The 16,942-nt window shown below is 39.2% G+C and overlaps 3 protein-coding genes across 3 annotated transcripts; all 3 read right to left on the bottom strand.

The window, feature by feature from the left end:
- Nucleotides 1–244: 244 nt before the first annotated feature.
- Nucleotides 245–2,555, bottom strand: cd40lg (CD40 ligand). The gene is made up of 4 exons (XM_063876128.1): nt 2,264–2,555; nt 1,805–1,838; nt 1,600–1,689; nt 245–1,491 (listed from the first exon to the last, which is right to left on the bottom strand). Exons 1-4 carry the CDS (start codon nt 2,462–2,464, stop codon nt 1,127–1,129), a joined length of 690 nt encoding a protein of 229 aa, XP_063732198.1. The 5' UTR covers nt 2,465–2,555; the 3' UTR covers nt 245–1,126.
- A 2,813-nt stretch (nt 2,556–5,368) lies between these two features.
- Nucleotides 5,369–11,102, bottom strand: tmtops3a (teleost multiple tissue opsin 3a). The gene is made up of 4 exons (XM_063875900.1): nt 10,763–11,102; nt 9,665–9,993; nt 6,484–6,717; nt 5,369–5,938 (listed from the first exon to the last, which is right to left on the bottom strand). Exons 1-4 carry the CDS (start codon nt 11,100–11,102, stop codon nt 5,714–5,716), a joined length of 1,128 nt encoding a protein of 375 aa, XP_063731970.1. The 3' UTR covers nt 5,369–5,713.
- Nucleotides 11,103–13,933: 2,831 nt separating this feature from the next.
- vgll1 (vestigial like family member 1) lies at nt 13,934–16,532 on the bottom strand. Its single transcript, XM_063876866.1, has 4 exons — nt 16,288–16,532; nt 15,442–15,637; nt 14,996–15,355; nt 13,934–14,584 (listed from the first exon to the last, which is right to left on the bottom strand). Exons 2-4 carry the CDS (start codon nt 15,629–15,631, stop codon nt 14,547–14,549), a joined length of 588 nt encoding a protein of 195 aa, XP_063732936.1. The 5' UTR covers nt 15,632–15,637; nt 16,288–16,532; the 3' UTR covers nt 13,934–14,546.
- Between the last annotated feature and the right edge of the window lie 410 nt (nt 16,533–16,942).

The following is a 16,942-nucleotide window of genomic DNA, read 5'->3' as shown; positions in this document are numbered from 1 at the left end:
GCTGGTTACAGTTACATGGAACTCATACATGGAGGCTTCTGCATCCATTTAATTAATAAATAAAACAAATCTCAAATGTACATGTGCATTTTAACTGGACATTTAAGGTGTGGATTTATTGTAAATGGTTTCTGAAAAAGTTTCATAAGTTTGGTAAATGACGGACCACATGGAAATGAATGGGAACCGATGGCTCTCAGGAAAGAAAGAAATATTCAAAAAATGAAAGTCTGTAGTCTCTGGAAAATTGTAAGTGGTACAATTACATCTATATGATTTTAATTAGGGTGTTGTCCTTAGAGTAGTTTTCATGTGGATACAGCATTTTGTTTCCATAGAGAACATCACTGGCGTGTACCACTGTAACAACAATATATTGGGTTTCTTTACATAAATAATACGCATGAAAAATGAATGTCAGTCCTGAGTCTAATAATCAACTCTCGATTGGTAAACAACCTGACTGCTCTTGTTTCTTGTGGCTTAGGTTCGTGAGAAAATGCATCTTTCCACTGTGGTCTCTTATAGCAAAACCATGGCAGTACACAAACTGAGCTAGATTTAAAAAAAAGGTTGATTTCTGAGAAGCCCGTGAAGGACCATTGTATATATTTCAGAAGAATTTGATAGTCTTTGATGAGTTATACTAGGTACATCTGGGTAATTCAAATGTGTTATCACCTGTTGTTTTTTCCGATTGTTTTAGGACTAAAACTACATTTTTTACTGCATATCTTTCCTTTACATCTATTTGAATATTTTGCAGTTTCTTGAATGTTCCATACAGGGACACAGACTTTTTGTCTTTTGGTCTACTGTGTGTATTTTCTCTACATAACAGCTAACACACTACTGAAAATGAAGAGAAGGCATCTTTAAGATTAAATATCAAAGTTTCATTTCACAGCCATACAAACTTAATTTACAATAATAAATACAGAACAATCTTCCACATCATTGCCATAGAAAATAAACACAATTATGTCTGATTTAATAAATTATATTTTAGAAATGTGGTCATTTCTCTACGAACATCAGAATCCATTGGTTTGATAATTGATCCAGTCTATTTAACAGAGTTCTCAGTAGATTTAAATCCAAGTACATCCACTTAGGTCCAGGGGTTTTACAGTCTGAAAATCCCAAAGGTTGTGGCCCCCTCGATGTAGCTCACCAGTGAAAGCTCTTGTAACCACACACTGAGCTGGTTCCCTTTCTCCAGTGTGATCACATCTCCCTGCGTGGCCGTGCACAGCTGAACTGAATTGGGCACACTGTTGCAATACGCCTGCATCAATGTCTTTTCCTCAAGTTTCTCAGTCTTCCTCAGCTTCACCATGCTGAAAAGCGGCAGCTTGGAGTCTCCCTTGGAGAAGGTCACCCTGGAGTAGACGTAGTAATCACCGGGCTGCTCGATGGTCAACCAGATTTTGTGGTAGTAACTGACACTCTTTAAGACTGAGCGGTTTATGTTCCACTCGAGATAACCCGCTGGAGAGACACAGAGAGATATTTAGGTAACATATATTTTAACCACCTAAAAATATTTCTACTGTATTTCATATATCCTAAAAATCTGTATATTTTAATATTTCTTACATCCAAATTTCTGATCTTTTTGCTGCTCGACTTCCATGCTTGCCAAGGCTCTGTTTGATGTCTCCTGCTTTCCTGATGAGCGAAAGGCAACTGGAGAAAAGATCAAACATCTGATCAGAGACACAGTTGAGATAGCAAATTTGTATGCAACCTAATAAATATTATTAATATTTATTTCAGGAATAGATCAATTAAATGTACATACATTTTCCTTCACCTGATGGAGGCACGAATGAACGCTGATGGAATGAAAGAAAAGAAGCAGTAGATCAGGAACAAGCAGTACCATATGTTGAATTTCTAAACATACTTATTGCACATGAATCATATTCATAATAAATCATTTTGTTTGCAAAATGCTCATCTGATAACACGACACGACGTCTGTGAAAATCATACTTCACTTGTTTGTTCAAGAGCATTTCCTGTAGCACAGTTTCGTTAAGGTGTTAGTTATATTTTTACACTGATCTATTTTAATAGCTTATATTAAGTCTGAAATAAAAATGTAAAGATCTATCTTTTTTTTGTAATAGAATAGAAAAGAATGATAACAATAGTTTAAGGTTTATTTTTAAATAACAATATGACTTTAAGCTATTACCATTATATAGTAAGTGCAAAGTAAAACATTTAAACTTGTAATATATCATTTTTTTTTTACCATTGTGTCATTTTGCTTCAGGTAGATGAATCCTCCGACTGAAAGGAATAAGTGCAGCAACACCACACCAACCAGAAACCTGACTAGAGACTTGCTGTGGCCATGCGATGGAAGAGAAGCCGGGATGAGGATTGATTGGGACCTGCTGAGGCGTGGAGGCACCGGCGGTGGAGCAATGCTGGTCTGGTAAGTGTTGATCATGGTGGAGAGAAGTGCTGAAACCTGAAGGAACCTGGGGTATTTGACATCCCATGCACTTCTGAACACTTACAATCTCAAGCAACTGAGTTTTTCTCTCTCTACTTCCTGGGGCAGATCTATGACTTCTGGTTTACATGTGTATGCGTGTGTGTGTGTGTGTGTGAGTGTGTGTGTGTGTGTGTGTGTGTGTGTGTGTGTGCCTGTGCCTGCCTGTGTGTGTGTCTGTGGGTTGGTGGGTGTGTTGTCTGACATACCTAATGTAACGTGCATTTTCCCCTGCCTTTATGTCAGATACAGTGGGGCAAAAAAGTATTTAGTCAGCCACCAATTGTGCAAGTTCTCCCATTTAAAAAGATGAGAGAGGCCTGTAATCTTTATCATAGGTACACTTCAACTATGAGAAACAAAATGAGAAAAGAAAATCCAGGAAATCACATTGTAGGATTTTTAATGAATTAATTGGTAAATTCCTCGGTAAAATAAGTATTTGGTCACCTACAAACAAGCAAGATTTCTGGCTCTCACAGACCTGTAACTTCTTCTTTAAGAGGCTCCTCTGTCCTCCACTCGTTACCTGTATTAATGGCACCTTTTCGAACTCGTTATTAGTATAAAAGACACCTGTCCACAACCTCAAACAGTCATACTCCAAACTCCACTATGGCCAAGACCAAAGAGCTGTCAAAGGAGACCAGAGACAAAATTGTAGACCTGCACCAGGCTGGGAAAACTGAATCTGAAAATGATCACAGGAACGGTGAGCAAAAATCCCAGAACCACATGACCTGCAGAGAGCTGGGACCAAAGTAACAGAGGCTACCATCAGTAACACACTACGCCGCCAGGGACTTAAATCCTGCAGTTCCAGACGTGTCCCCCTGCTTAAGCCAGTACATGTCCAGGCCCGTCTGAAGTTTGTATCGTGAGATTTTGAGTGAAAACCTCCTTCCATCAGCAAGGGCACTGAAGATGAAGCGTGGCTGGGTCTTTCAGCATGACAATGATCCCAAACACACCGCCAGGGCAACGAAGGAGTGGCTTCGTAAGAAGCATTTCAAGGTCCTGGAGTGGCCTAGCCAGTCTCCAGATTTCAACCCCATAGAAAATCTTTGGAGGGAGTTGAAAGTCCGTGTTGCCCAGCGACAGCCCCAAAACATCACTGCTTTAGAGGAGATCTGCATGGAGGAATGGGCCAAAATACCAGCAACAGTGTGTGGAAACCTTGTGAAGACTTACAGAAAACGTTTGACCTCTGTCATTGCCAACAAAGGGTATATAACAAAGTATTGAGATGAACTTTTGTTATTGACCAAATACTTATTTTCCACAATCATTTGAAATAAATTCATTAAAAATCCTACAATGTGATTTCCTGGATTTTTTTTCTCATTCTGTCTCTCATAGTTGAGGTATACCTATGATGAAAATTACAGGCCTCTCTCATCTTTTTAAATGGGAGAACTTGCACAATTGGTGACTGACTAAATACTTTTTTGCCCCACTGTATGTGTCCCTGAATAGCACACTCTGTCATTCCATGTCAATGTGGCAAGAGTTTTTGGGCAAAAATATGACACATTTCCCAATAGTTTCAGTATATAATGTAGAATGACAAATAGAACGATATTAACATTTATTATTTTATTTTCTCAACCTTGTAAAAACTATAACATCCAACAAAAAACTACAGAAACACAGACAGGGCATAATGTACAAACTCAATTTATTATAACACAGTTTCTCAGACCGCAGCAGCAGCAGCAGCATACCGGTATGAATTAAAAAGTAATAATGAAAAAAGGAAATAACAACTCATTTATCCCTATACATGCACTTAAGAAAAGCTGAGGATATCTTGCGCATAATTCAGTCCCAAAAATGCCAAGTAGTCGTTTTCTTTCCAAATATTTCACTTTTTAAGAATTATGCAATGAACAATGTACAGATTGAATTCAATTCAGTTTTAAATCAATGTGAAAAGTTGCTCAGATAATCAAAAGGTCATCATTCCTGCATACACTCTGTGTGTGTGGGAGCTCTGCTCGGTTGTGGTGGAACATAAGGCTGATAAGACCCACCAAAGTACCCACAGAGCTTGTTATGGCTAATATAAAATGTTCCTAATGTGGGGTGTTTATAGAGCAGGTGTCAGGCGGCTGCATAAAAATAAAATGCAACTTAACAGAAGCAACTATGTCGTTAATGGTTTTGTCTGGATGAGTTTACACTGTGCGTTTTGTACACATATCAATACTTGTTACTGAGTATTAACAACATGATCTTTAGATTTATGAATGTTGAGTGATATGCACATCATTTTGAACAACTAAAAATACAGTTGTGAATAAGTAACAATTGTTATTGTATCCAACATCGAGTCAAAATAAAGTATATATTTAACATATTTGAATTTTTATTAATTTAGCTAGCCTTTGTGATGCAACCACTATCCGAAAACTTCAAATGCTGCATAAATAAATGGTTTTATATTTTGAGACAGCTAACAGCTTCCCCTAGTAGTGGTTCATAATATTCTCAATTCTCCATTGTTAATACACATGTAGTATTTACATGTACATCTATAAATACACTGAGAATGTAAGCTGTTGTTTTTAAATCCCAGAATTTCCTAATCAGTTTATTGTCTTAACTTTTGCCTGTGAAGTCAGACAACATGTGAGAGTTTTATAAATGTACAGGTTCGTTATTGTTGTATGAGTACAAGGTGCTCATTATAATGTTGCTCTTGAATTCAATACTCCTGTTTGCTTTGGATGCTGTTTTTTATCAAAAATGTAGGAGAAAAAAACTAAAAAATTAAAGAAATCAAAATCACCTATAGAAGATTTTTTAAATGTTAAATCAGGAAGGGAATTATTTATAAACAAATGACAAAGGCGTTCATTTATTTGTCTTTATTTTTATTCTGAATGTTCTCAGGGATATCATCCATGGTAGGTTCAGGTCAAACTTGCAGCAATCATTATCCTAGCAATCATTCAAAACGTGCACATTGACAATTGCATGAAGGTCAGCACATGATCCAAATACACCTAAAACAAAGCAAAAGCTCAGCTGCATGAAACTGACATTACATTTAAATGTTAAAGAGTTGGCGGTCACTTTCATATTCCTATGTGAAATCAATGGATGCTATGGATGCTATGGTTTCAGGACAGTAATTCAGAAAAAGAAACCAACATTTCTTTACATTTTCACAGTATATGAGATGAAAAAGATGTTACGCTTCTATGGAGTATAGTGAACAACCAGAGTGTGTCGGTCATTGTGCTGGCTGCAGAGTGGAGCGTTTCCAGAGCCGCTGATGATCTGGCGCTGGGAGGAGCTGAGGGAGGCTTCTCTGTTGACTGGGAAGAAACCAGATAATGGTGTCCTCGCAGTTGGGTTCTCCTCTCCGTGAAGAGACATGGGTTCTCCGCTGCACTTCATGAAGGCCACAAAGCATCTATGAAACTGTGTAAAGGTGCAAAAGACTTGAATTTGGTGATTGTCAGGACAAAAGACATCAAGTAAAGCTGGGATTCATTTGTTTGTAAAAATCTATGTTACATTTAATGATTGTTTTATCAGTATTTAAAAACAGATATGTTAAGCCAGACCTAACTACACAAAGACATTTCCAAGAGAGGTCCAAATTTCCTCTGACCTGCAAATCCCAACAAAAGATTTCCCAAGGCAAATCAGTAGTACACGTGATATCTACAGCTGTAAGGGAAAGGAACTCTTTCGCTACTATATACACAATTAAACCATCTAGTGTGCTGCATGTAGCACCTGAGAAGTGGTACTGAAGAGGGCAACTGTAAAAATAACTGGCTGAGTCTGAGCTGCATCCTCCATGTCCAAGAAGTGTGATAATCATTGACTTCTCCTCAGTGGATGAAACACTGTCCCTCTATGTTCCTCCCTGCTTTATGTTAAGATGAGGCTGAGCATTTATTTGCACTTAAACCAATGGATCTTATATCCTAACTCTAACCCTAACCCTGCCTTCTAACCTGTTTGTTGAAGAACACGTAGATGATGGGGTTGATGACAGTGCTGAACTTGGCCAGGACGGAGGGCACCACACTGACCACAGGAGTGACCAGTCCCGACCTTCCAAAGGTGGCAACCAGGGCCATGATGCCATAGGGCATCCAGCACAGCATGTAGCAGGACACCATGGATAACACCATCACCAAAATGTGCTGCTCTCTGCGATGAGCTGCCAGCAGGTTGATCTTACCCACCTGGACGCCGAAAGAGGAGAGGAACAGGGGCAGATGTTACTTTCTACTAAAAGATAAGGCATTGGTCATGTTTGAGTCATTTGAAACACAGACTCTCTGAGTATCTGTGGTAGATGAAAATATATGCTGTTCATGCCTATCCCTCATGCTTTGAACATTTATTTATTTATGTGGCGCCATCCAGTGGAAGTACTAAATGAAGACACTGTGACACATTGCAGTGCACGCCCACACACTCTTTATACTAAAAGTACTCCTTCCCCGTCATGGACTAAACCTGTTGGCAATGAAAAGAAGGAAGAGACTGATCACGACAGAGAGACAGTTCTGATTTTCCATCAGATTGTAGAATTTTTCTTTGTTCATTTTTCTCAACTTTGTGGCTCATTTAACTAGTTCCATATTCTCAATAAGGTTGTGACAACAACCAAAGTTTACTAGTCTGTGGAGTGGAGAATTGTAAAATTGAGCATTGGTGCTAAGACGGTAACCAATGGGACAATCAGAGGTTCTCCTTTCAATTTCCCAATGGTTTTGCTAGTTGCTTTAGGCCAATAAGAGGGCTCAACAGATGAAAAAAAAAAATGAATTGAAGCGTGTTAGATATTCTGGCTTTTTCTCCCATGCATGGTTCAAGTTCCCAAAAACCCTAGAAGAGTCCTACATTTCCCATAAGGCAATTTCATAGTTTTTTTCATTATATCTTTTGTGCCGTAAACTATGTGCAGCATCTATTGAGCATCACTCCTAAGGTGAAACATTTGAGTTTCTCCAAAACCGGTGTCAATTAAATTGCGCTTCTAACGTCAAACCAAGTTTTTTCTCCAAGTCCAGAGTCACAGAATAGGGTTTCAGAGTCAAACACGGTTCTAAATAATTGTGCCATATGTATTACGTGTATAAAATGATTTCTTAATGTGTGTTTTACGTGTTTAAAGAAACAACTGCAGATGACTGAAAATAGATAGTCTGTTGAACATCTACAACATGTATAACTCAGTACTGGTAATCGTAACCAACTGCCATAAAATAATAACATAATTAAATTTAGCAGCAGTGTGGCCGTTATTTGCCATTCATTAAATGTTTCCTGCTGCTTCCTCCTGATGTGCTGTGGTGCTGTATCTGTGTGCTAAAATTAGCTCATGATAAGCCATGTGTTTAAAGTTTCCTCCTCACCTCTCTGCGGTGATTGTCACCTCCTCAGTATGGATTTCATACCCCTGTGGTCACAGCCTTGTGTAATAACCACTGTGATGTTCCTGATGGTGCTTCATGAATAGATGAGCATGTCGGCATCCAGATGGAATCCCTCCAGAGTACAAAATCTTGATCGTTCTAACACATCACTGCTCATCTGTCGCACGCTCAATTACGTTTTACCTTGTGTGGTGTTAGGTCACAACCTTTGTGGCTCTGTCTCCCCATCCGCTCTCGAGTGAGAAGTATTCTGATAACGTTTAATTATCAGTGATTTCTGCATGGCTTCACTTCTGTTAAGTTTGAAATGTTGCCCACAGAAATGAAATCTAAGAAACAACGAAAGCTAAATCCGACGAACAAAACTCAATACTGTCTCATACCAACTAAAATAAAAGCTATTAAAATCAAGCATATCTACAGAATTCTGCCCCATGAGATCATCACAATAAAATATATTCAATTGTGTGTTTTGTTTCAGAACAAATTCTTAGATTTTATTACGAAATGTGGATATTTTGCATTCTACAAGATATATATGTGGAACAATACATTTCAAACGTGAGTGTGCCTTATAGGCGGCGTTGTGAGTTGAATCTAAATGTGATTCTGTCATGTAGAGGGAATAACAATCTGAGCCAAACTGATGCTGTTGATATAAATGTCATCGCTCCTTCTCTTGTATCACTATAAGCCTTTGAAAAAGCCAATAGATGCTCCATACTGGTTATTCAGTTTCTTAGAAAAGCCTGAGGTGTGCTCTCAGTCAAAGGGATACTGGTGGGGGCCGCTGGGCCCATCAAGTCCTCCAGGCTTTTTTTTTTTTAATGGAGGTGCTTATCTAATAGCACGTATCCAATTGTAACACATTGCTTCCACAATCTATAAATACCTACAATGGGACTCACAAATGTGAGTATAGCTGCAAGGTGACGGCCTACATTAATTTGAAGCCCCTAATTGTCAATTATTTGTGTTAGTTTGTGTTAACCCGACCATCATGGGGATGAGTCACTGTGACTGGGCGGGGGTATTTGTCTTCAAGAAAACAGCAAGCCACAATTTCCCCCCATGCACGCTTCTGACGACAGTGCACCTCATTTCTTCTCCTGCTGGAGTCACATTGAATATAAGAGTATACTGTAAACACTGTGAGCTGTTTGCTGAAGGATTATCTGATTTCATGCTCCTGGAAATGATCTACAAATCATGTGACCAAGACTGAGAGACAGCCCTCCTTCAACCTCTGGGCCTAATCTTACCAGCCCAGAACTTCCTTTGCAGCTCTAGAGCCACAACAGAGCCCATTCAGAGCTATTGAAGCTTATAGGCGATAGACATGATGACAGGTGACTCTTTGAACAAAACACTAGAAAAGAAGTTCCTGTAGTGATTATTAGCTGCTTAAAAAATAACAGTAAATTCTCTGGACAGTAAATATGGCCAGCATTTCTAAAAGAGTAAACATTCTGGGAAACATAGTCCATTAACTTTGTCTCATCATATTTGTTTTCTGTTAAAGTTCTGTTGGTTTTTTTTCCCAATGTGTTTTCATTGTCAAGATTTGTTTTGTATAAATACAGTGCTGAGAACACTCCTTTAATCACGATCATATATCATTTGTAGTTGTAAAAAGTTATGAAAAAATCTTGAAATTCAATCATTTTTTCCTTGTTTGATCAGTAACTTATACATCATCATACATAACCTTGCTAGGAAAAAGTTTAATAGATTATTATGAACTCACCCTCCTGATTGACACCAGGATTCTGCCATAAGAGTAGATCATCACCAGAAGGGGCAGCATCAGGCAGAAGATAAAGAGACATAACACGTATGAGATGCTGGTGGGTGAACGGAGGTGCCACTGGACAGAGCATGTGGTACCGGGTCCCTCGGGCCCGTAGCTGCTCCAACCCAGAAAGGGTGGCAGGGTCCAGAGGAGAGAGTAGAGCCAGGAGCCTCCCACACAGAGCCAGGACTTCCTGAAGTCTGAGATGTCAACTTGGGAGGAAAGCAGCACAGCGGTGTGGCGCTCATAGGAGAGAACAGACAGGGACACCAGGGACACAATTCCTTAAAAGAACAAGAATGGAGAAGATAGAAAAAGTAGATCACAAGTTATTGTAAGTATTTACTCAAAAACGTAATGCCATTCAGTTGATCCGTGGTTGAGTCTTGGTTGGACTGAATTCACTGTAACATGAAGATGAGACCACTATCATTAAAACAATCTTTACAGTGTGAGCATCAAATATAATGTAAGCTATTAGTGTATAGTGATTACTGACTCATAGGACCAGCTCTGTGCTTCCCCTGAAAGTGTGTGTTCCTTTTTTCAGTAAAACATCCCACATAAAATATCACAAGATGATAAAGAATAGTAATGTCCATTGTCTTTCAACCATCATGATCAATAATGTATGTCTATCTCCAGTCCACCACTTTTGTCCATAATGAAATATCTCAGTAACTATTTTATGGAATGCAATGACATTTTGTTTAGGCATTTATGGTTCCCACACAGTAAATCCCGAAGACTTTGGTGACCCCTGCCTTTTCCTGTTGCACCATAAGGTCTTGGTTTTGAGAGAAATTACTCAACAAAATGCAGCGTTGTTTGCCATTGATTTAAGTACACACATTCACATGATGACACAGGATGACTCTTAATAACTTTTCTGACTTTGCATATGCTGCCATAATCAGGTAAAACATTAGACTGTCAGATACGTAAATGAATGGCAAATCAGAATTTAGCTAACTCATACGACTTCCTTAAGTCAAACAGGAAGTTTGGAGATAAACCGAAACGGACAAAACGTATTAAACTCGTCGCACTTACCAAACAGGGAATTTGCGAACCCGTACCACTTGCATCCGGACTCTCCAATGAGCCATCTCCCGTGCACACTCGCAGCGAAACTGAAGGGTGTTCCGAAAACGCACACGAGGATATCGCTTAGACTGATGTTTAACATGATCAAATTGATTGGCGTCCAAAGGGAGCGAAACTTTGCAAAGACAAGAAGCGCGAGACCATTGTTGAGGATACCCGACACCAAAATGAAGCCGAGGCATACTGCCACCACCGTGTGGCCGGTCCGGCTCAGCCCGCCGAGACTGGAGCTGCACACAGAGCTGTCTGTGGTGCTGAAGTTGCAACCTCCTAAGTCGACGACCATAGCAGAGAGAGGAGAGCAGAGGGCTGGAGAGAAACACCAAGTCCTGCACAGCCCCACAAGAGCAGGCCCGATATGTGACACTTATAAGTGTGTGCCCTGTGCATTTCTTATACCAGCACCATAATGTATGGAATACCCCCCCCCCCCCCCCCCCCCCACCTTCTCTGTGCAACTCAAAAACACTGTTTGTCTTTTTTTCCTTTCTACGAACCTCTCCAGCTATTGTAATGAGTTCCTTTGAACTCTATGGCCAGTGTAAATAGAGTTAATCCCCTAAAAGTATTGCTTTCTAGCAGAACATGCAACGCCTTCCTAAGCGCTGTGCATGAGCTCATTTTGAGAAGAAATCTATTTTGCATTGTTAAAGTCATTTTTTTGTGGCTTTTTAGGATTTTTCATTACAGATATGAAGGATTTTGTTATTTGCAAGATGAAGTTTAAATGTTCCAGTCACACAGAAGAGAATTAATCAGTCTCTCCAGAAATACAAACTTTGGTTGCAAGAATTTGCTAAGCTTTGCATTTCGTATTCATTGATGCTGTCTGTGCCAGACTGCTGCTGTGTACGGCTGCTTCAATAGAACACATTGAGTCACATAAAAAGAGAGTTTCACACTTGTTCAGCATTTTCTTTTCTGCACAGTCTGTCTTACAATAAACCAACTTCCAAAATAACTTTACGGCGCCATTCGAGAGTTTGTGTACTTTTCTAATTTCGATTTCATTAACCATTTTTAAATGCACAGTTCCACAAGTTCCCATTTGTTTCTGCATAGTGTGAATTTTTAACAAGGTTCATTATTTGTCATCAAAATTGAAAGAAATAGATCCAGATGAAAGGAAACAAACACTGATAACCGATTAAACAAAATCCTAATTACCTATTATAACCTTATCTGACACTGAAACACTAAACGCCTGTGCACACCCTTGATCCCTTATTGTGTTTGCATCGAGCAACCCTGCTGGTACTGTAAAGACCTGATCTATTAATGTGAAATTCCAGTGGATACATGACTGGAGGGATTGACGTGATTCTGCTCTTTGATGCTGTAGTAACAGGGGAGATCTCTGTAAATCTCAAATGCTACTGGCGTCAGCTGAAACACAGACCACAGCAACCATTTTCCCATGAACACTTAATGCCCCTTCTTCTCGCTGTGCAATCACTACCACTGGCTGGTTAAAGCTCAACAGGTAGTCATCAGTGAAGACCTAATCTCCTCATCCTCTTAACTCCATGGACCCTCAAATCAGCCTGATGTCTGACACAAGAGAGGAAGAGGGATTATGGTTTCATGTCTATATGAGCTGCTCGATCCATGCCTGCTTGCTGGGAATTTTGTCATTTATTTCCATGTGCTACCGTTCTGCTTCTTTAATATATTTTTTTATTGTAAATAAAAAATGACAAAGCTGCTACAATTCTTCAACACCTGAATCTGAAGTGAGCCCTGTAAGGCAAAGAATAATGAACTGTTCTCCTAATTGCTGTTATAGAGTTGGAAGTAGTGCAAGGGTTTTTTAATTTACTTTTCCCACTGCAGATTTACTGTTCATATTTTTACATCTGCACGTAAAGCCAACAACAGGAAACTGTTTAAAATATTTGGTTGTTTGGTTGGATCAGTTGTGTGATTTTTATTGTTTCGGTAAAAAGCATTATTTGTTGCAGGAAACGTAGGAATCCTAATCAATTGGAAGACATTGAAAAAAAACATATTAAAAAATATGGCTCATGCAGAACAGAAAAAGGTCAGGGATTGGAGGGATGAATTTACAATTTAAAGACTTTGAGTGCTAAACTGTTTCAGAAAAATACCTCAATAGAATACATAGGTACAACAAATAATATTGATGGGATTGATCCACTGACCCTCCAATTGGTATATTCGCATAATGCAACAATCATAACTATGTTGTTCTCTTTTTGTACTGTGTTTATTACATGTTTCACAGAGGTGTGCACAACTACAGTCAGTAGAAATGGCCATTTTTGCACCAGATGTTGTGCAGATCCAGCATAGGTAAGAAGATAGATAAACCTATAGATGCAGGTATCCAATGCGGATACTATTTTGTGCATAATGTCTTTCCAGGGTATATATTATATGTATGTTCCTCATATATGGCAGTTAAAGTGTTTCCCTGCCCCGGCATTATCCCATTTTCAACACAGGTGTTGGTAAGAGTCTTGGACTGATTATGAAATGTTTGCCCAGTGAGCACAAACTCATCAAATGGCCTCTAATCAACTACTGCACCTGACTCAGGGTCCAAGCAGGCCCATTTCGTAACTGACCCACTTAAATGTGGTACCAGATGGGCGGAAACTAATAATAACACAGTATCATCAAGAGTCCACAGTCATCATGTGGAGAAGTCTACTCCTCCATCTGGGCTATGAACGGTGTCTGAAGTAAAATGGTGCTACTGTTGTCATGTACCTCTGATTCACTATATAGGATAATATCAGACTGGTAGCAGGGGAGTGTGTGGGAGAGAAACTCCCTGTGAAGAGAACTTTGGGATTTTAGCATCACATTGTTTTATTTGTTTTCAATAACTATCAACATAAACAAATTAATAGGGTGAACTACATCTGTCAGATTAAAAAAATTAAGTAAAATATTTCTCTTTGAAATGTATTGGAGTAGAATGTTAAAATTAAAAACTGTTCAAGTACTCTATACTCCCTATTATACCTCATTTCAATACTGGAGAAACTGTTTCTTTCCACCACTGATCAATTATAAGTGTTGTTCATTTTGTGTAATTTGATGTTTGATGCTCCTTAAATTATATTCAATTTAAGAATGATGATTGATGTGTTTTTGTTTGTTTGCTCAGATATTTATTTAACTTTTGTATATGATTGTATTTTTGTACAATTGAAAACAAGTTACAGATACAGAAAACAAGTGTTTAACTTTAAAATGATCATCCTTCATTTGGTTTGTTTGTTTGAAAATAAAATATACTCACAGCAATTTAAAGTTATATAGATGAACTGCAGACAGATATTAACATTCATTTTTACACACTTTTTGTAATACTGGTGTATTAACCTTTGTGGGCCCACAAACATAAGTGGATATAAGGGCTCAAGAAAATGCCCTTTATCCAACAGGAGCAACAATATATACAGTACTTTAAGATACAAGAGGAGTGACATAGTTGCAGAACAGGTTTATCAGAGACTGTTTCCCTTTCAGAAAGGCTGTTCCTGTTGGTGCATGCTGACGTACTGAGGCCACTTTTACTGAGAAAAGGAAAGAAGGGAATCGAAGCGTTGCAATGTTTCTTCTGTGTGTATTCTCAGATGACTCTCAGTGGGACCTGTTTGACGAGAGAATATCTGACAGCTCAACCGAAAGCCAGGTAAAGCCCCTAGTGTGTGGTGTGGTCGAAGCTGTTTCCTGTTACTGTTGCTGCAGCAGCCACTCAATACCAGTATAAGTCCTTCTTTTCCAGACGCCGTCCTGACCCAGAGGAGAAAAATATCAATGACTTCCAAGCCGCTCGAATGAACAAGCATGCTGGGTAAAAATAAGCAGTAATACAAGTATTTCATCCATTTCACACGGCAGCTTTTCTCAGAATTAGATGCGCAAATTCCTGTCTAAGATTTAAAGTGATACTTAGGAAATTTCGTTTTTCCTTAAAATTTGAGGCCTTACAAGAGTTAAATATGAGTCGGCTAAGGCTGAGAAATCATAAGGTCAAGATGCGCAAAACTACACTTACCATAATGCAACTCAGTACCAATGTTTTGTTAGACACTGAAAATGCATTCTAAATGTCTACAGCAAGATCCCGAGTTTGTTATGCAAGCGTTTTATTAATATTGGTTAAAAGACATTAAAGATGTTATGTTGCAGCTGAAGGTTTACCAGGTTCGAAGCCCACAGCAGGGTCCACAGGGTCTCTAAATCCCTGCGGCAACATCCAACTGGGATGCATATCTGGCTTGGAGCTGGAGGCCATGCTGGGTCCCATTTCCCCCTGGTCAATATGCAGCAGGTTCAGCAGGGATGTGGTGTATTGCTGTCCAGTAATACTCAACCCTTCTGGGGACAGAGAGTAGGTGATAGACGGCAGCCCCGGTTCCTCTCCTGCCCTGGTAGTGAACAAGGGCCACGATCCAGGAGTCTCTTCGGCAGATCTGTAGTTGGGGAGCCGTCCTGCTGCGGGAGGGGCCTGTGAGTCTGAGAAATAGTCAGCAGGTCTCCCCTGAAAGGGGCTGTTATCCTCTGAGGGGGACAAAAGGGGTGAGGATTAATGGGATTGTCCTGTTTGTGTTCAGATTGGTCATAGACTGTTGATTTTGTCTGCTTACCCAGTTTAATAGTTTTACGGATTTTCTTTATCTTCGCTCCCGGCGCCTTGGCCTTGCAGACTTTGCTGAGAGCACGGTTAAAGTGAGCATCCACCATGCTGTTGATGTCCCCCTGGAAATAAGTCAGGATGACACCCCGAGAGTGCTCCTCCACCTTCACAGCTGTGGGACTGTCTGTTCTGTCCTCCATGGTCAGCTGTGACGAAGGCACCAAAACAGGTTGATTACTTCACAAGAAACACACACCTGTATTTGATATCACTTACACAAAAGTCCACATTTCAGTTGGTCTTTCTTTCTCTTCCATATTGTGATGACATGTGTTTTAATTTATTGCTTCCCTGGAGCCAGTAATAATCCAAGTATTTAAGTATTTAGGATGGCTCACTGTTGACATATCCCTGAAGCAGACTGTTTATAGTTCACATAGAATTACAAACATCTTACACAAGTTGTAGAAGTGACAACTTTACTCTTAATAATTTACGTTTTGACATGTTACAGTGCATGAAAATCCCTGGGAAAACATATTAAAACCTGGAAAATACACTTCTTATTTGTTAGAAAATAAGGATTGCATTTGTACATTTGAAAATGACTAAGTGAAATATATATTTTGTTGGTTTTTGCATGGCAGGATGTTTTAAAAAAAGAGGCGGAATTGCACCATTAATGGGGCCTGAAAACTCTCTGCCACTGTAACTGAAAACGATATGAAATATAGTGCAGAGGGATACGGTTAAGTAAAAATGAGCAATCGCTTAGTGGATTGAACTTAATTGAATAGTTGTTGTGAATAAATAGCTGAATTACAGTTTCAGTTAAAGTAACTTTCTTATCTCTTACCTGACCTGATGATTGAACAAAGATGACCAGTGAGTGCGTCCTATCATTTACCGGAGGATCAAAGCTGATGATGTTCACCTACATAAGCAGCCGTTCGAAATGGTTATAAAAAAGGTAACCTTTATGAAGTTTTAACATTAGAGTCATCGATAAGATTTGAAGAACCTTCTCTCGTCAACGGCAAAATGTTTCCTTCACTGAGCCTTGAAAGTAGCATGATTTGTTAGACTGGCAGGGCGTGCTTCCTCAACACAGACGGCTATGAACAGAATGCCATCCAGCAAGTTACTCCAGAAACGGACTTATTAAAACATTCCTCTGTCGCACTGTCAAAGAGTAACAAACTGTTTGACTGAAGCTCTGCAGTAATCTGCCAGTCAGAGAGTCAGAGTTTTTAACATTGAAGATAAAGTAAGATCTCATTAACATATCCCCGAGTAAACAAAAACAACATTTTATTCATTAAATGGACCTCAATATCTGAAGAACCCATTCATGGCTTTTGTGGTTTGTTTTCCTTATTCCAACTGCAATCAGTCATTGTTGGACCCTATTTGTTATTGTAAGTATTTCTTCCATGCCTACTGTAATAATAACAAATGTATTTTTGCTCTGGCTCATATCTTGTCTGTTAAACCTGAAATACAAATATGGG

The sequence above is a fragment of the Eleginops maclovinus genome, chromosome 23 (assembly GCF_036324505.1).
Source record: "Eleginops maclovinus isolate JMC-PN-2008 ecotype Puerto Natales chromosome 23, JC_Emac_rtc_rv5, whole genome shotgun sequence".
Lineage (NCBI taxonomy): Eukaryota > Metazoa > Chordata > Actinopteri > Perciformes > Eleginopidae > Eleginops > Eleginops maclovinus.
Note: the sequence above shows the minus strand (reverse complement) of the source record. Positions and strands in the feature narration are given on the sequence as shown.

Excerpts from the sequence above, each read along its gene's own strand:
- cd40lg (XM_063876128.1), bottom strand. The coding sequence starts at position 2,464 with ATGATCAACACTTACCAGACCAGCATTGCTCCACCGCCGGTGCCTCCA. Across the intron at positions 1,690-1,804 it reads TCCATCAGGTGAAGGAAAAT|TTGCCTTTCGCTCATCAGGA; the intron begins GTATGTACATTT and ends TCTTTTCTCCAG. Across the intron at positions 1,492-1,599 it reads AAAAGATCAGAAATTTGGAT|CGGGTTATCTCGAGTGGAAC; the intron begins GTAAGAAATATT and ends GTGTCTCTCCAG.
- tmtops3a (XM_063875900.1), bottom strand. The coding sequence starts at position 11,102 with ATGGTCGTCGACTTAGGAGGTTGCAACTTCAGCACCACAGACAGCTCT. Across the intron at positions 6,718-9,664 it reads TCCTGGTGTCAATCAGGAGG|GTGGGTAAGATCAACCTGCT; the intron begins GTGAGTTCATAA and ends TTCGGCGTCCAG. Across the intron at positions 5,939-6,483 it reads ACGTGTTCTTCAACAAACAG|TTTCATAGATGCTTTGTGGC; the intron begins GTTAGAAGGCAG and ends ACCTTTACACAG.
- vgll1 (XM_063876866.1), bottom strand. The coding sequence starts at position 15,631 with ATGGAGGACAGAACAGACAGTCCCACAGCTGTGAAGGTGGAGGAGCAC. Across the intron at positions 15,356-15,441 it reads CCGTAAAACTATTAAACTGG|AGGATAACAGCCCCTTTCAG; the intron begins GTAAGCAGACAA and ends TGTCCCCCTCAG. Across the intron at positions 14,585-14,995 it reads TGCTGTGGGCTTCGAACCTG|GACGGCGTCTGGAAAAGAAG; the intron begins GTAAACCTTCAG and ends CCTCTGGGTCAG.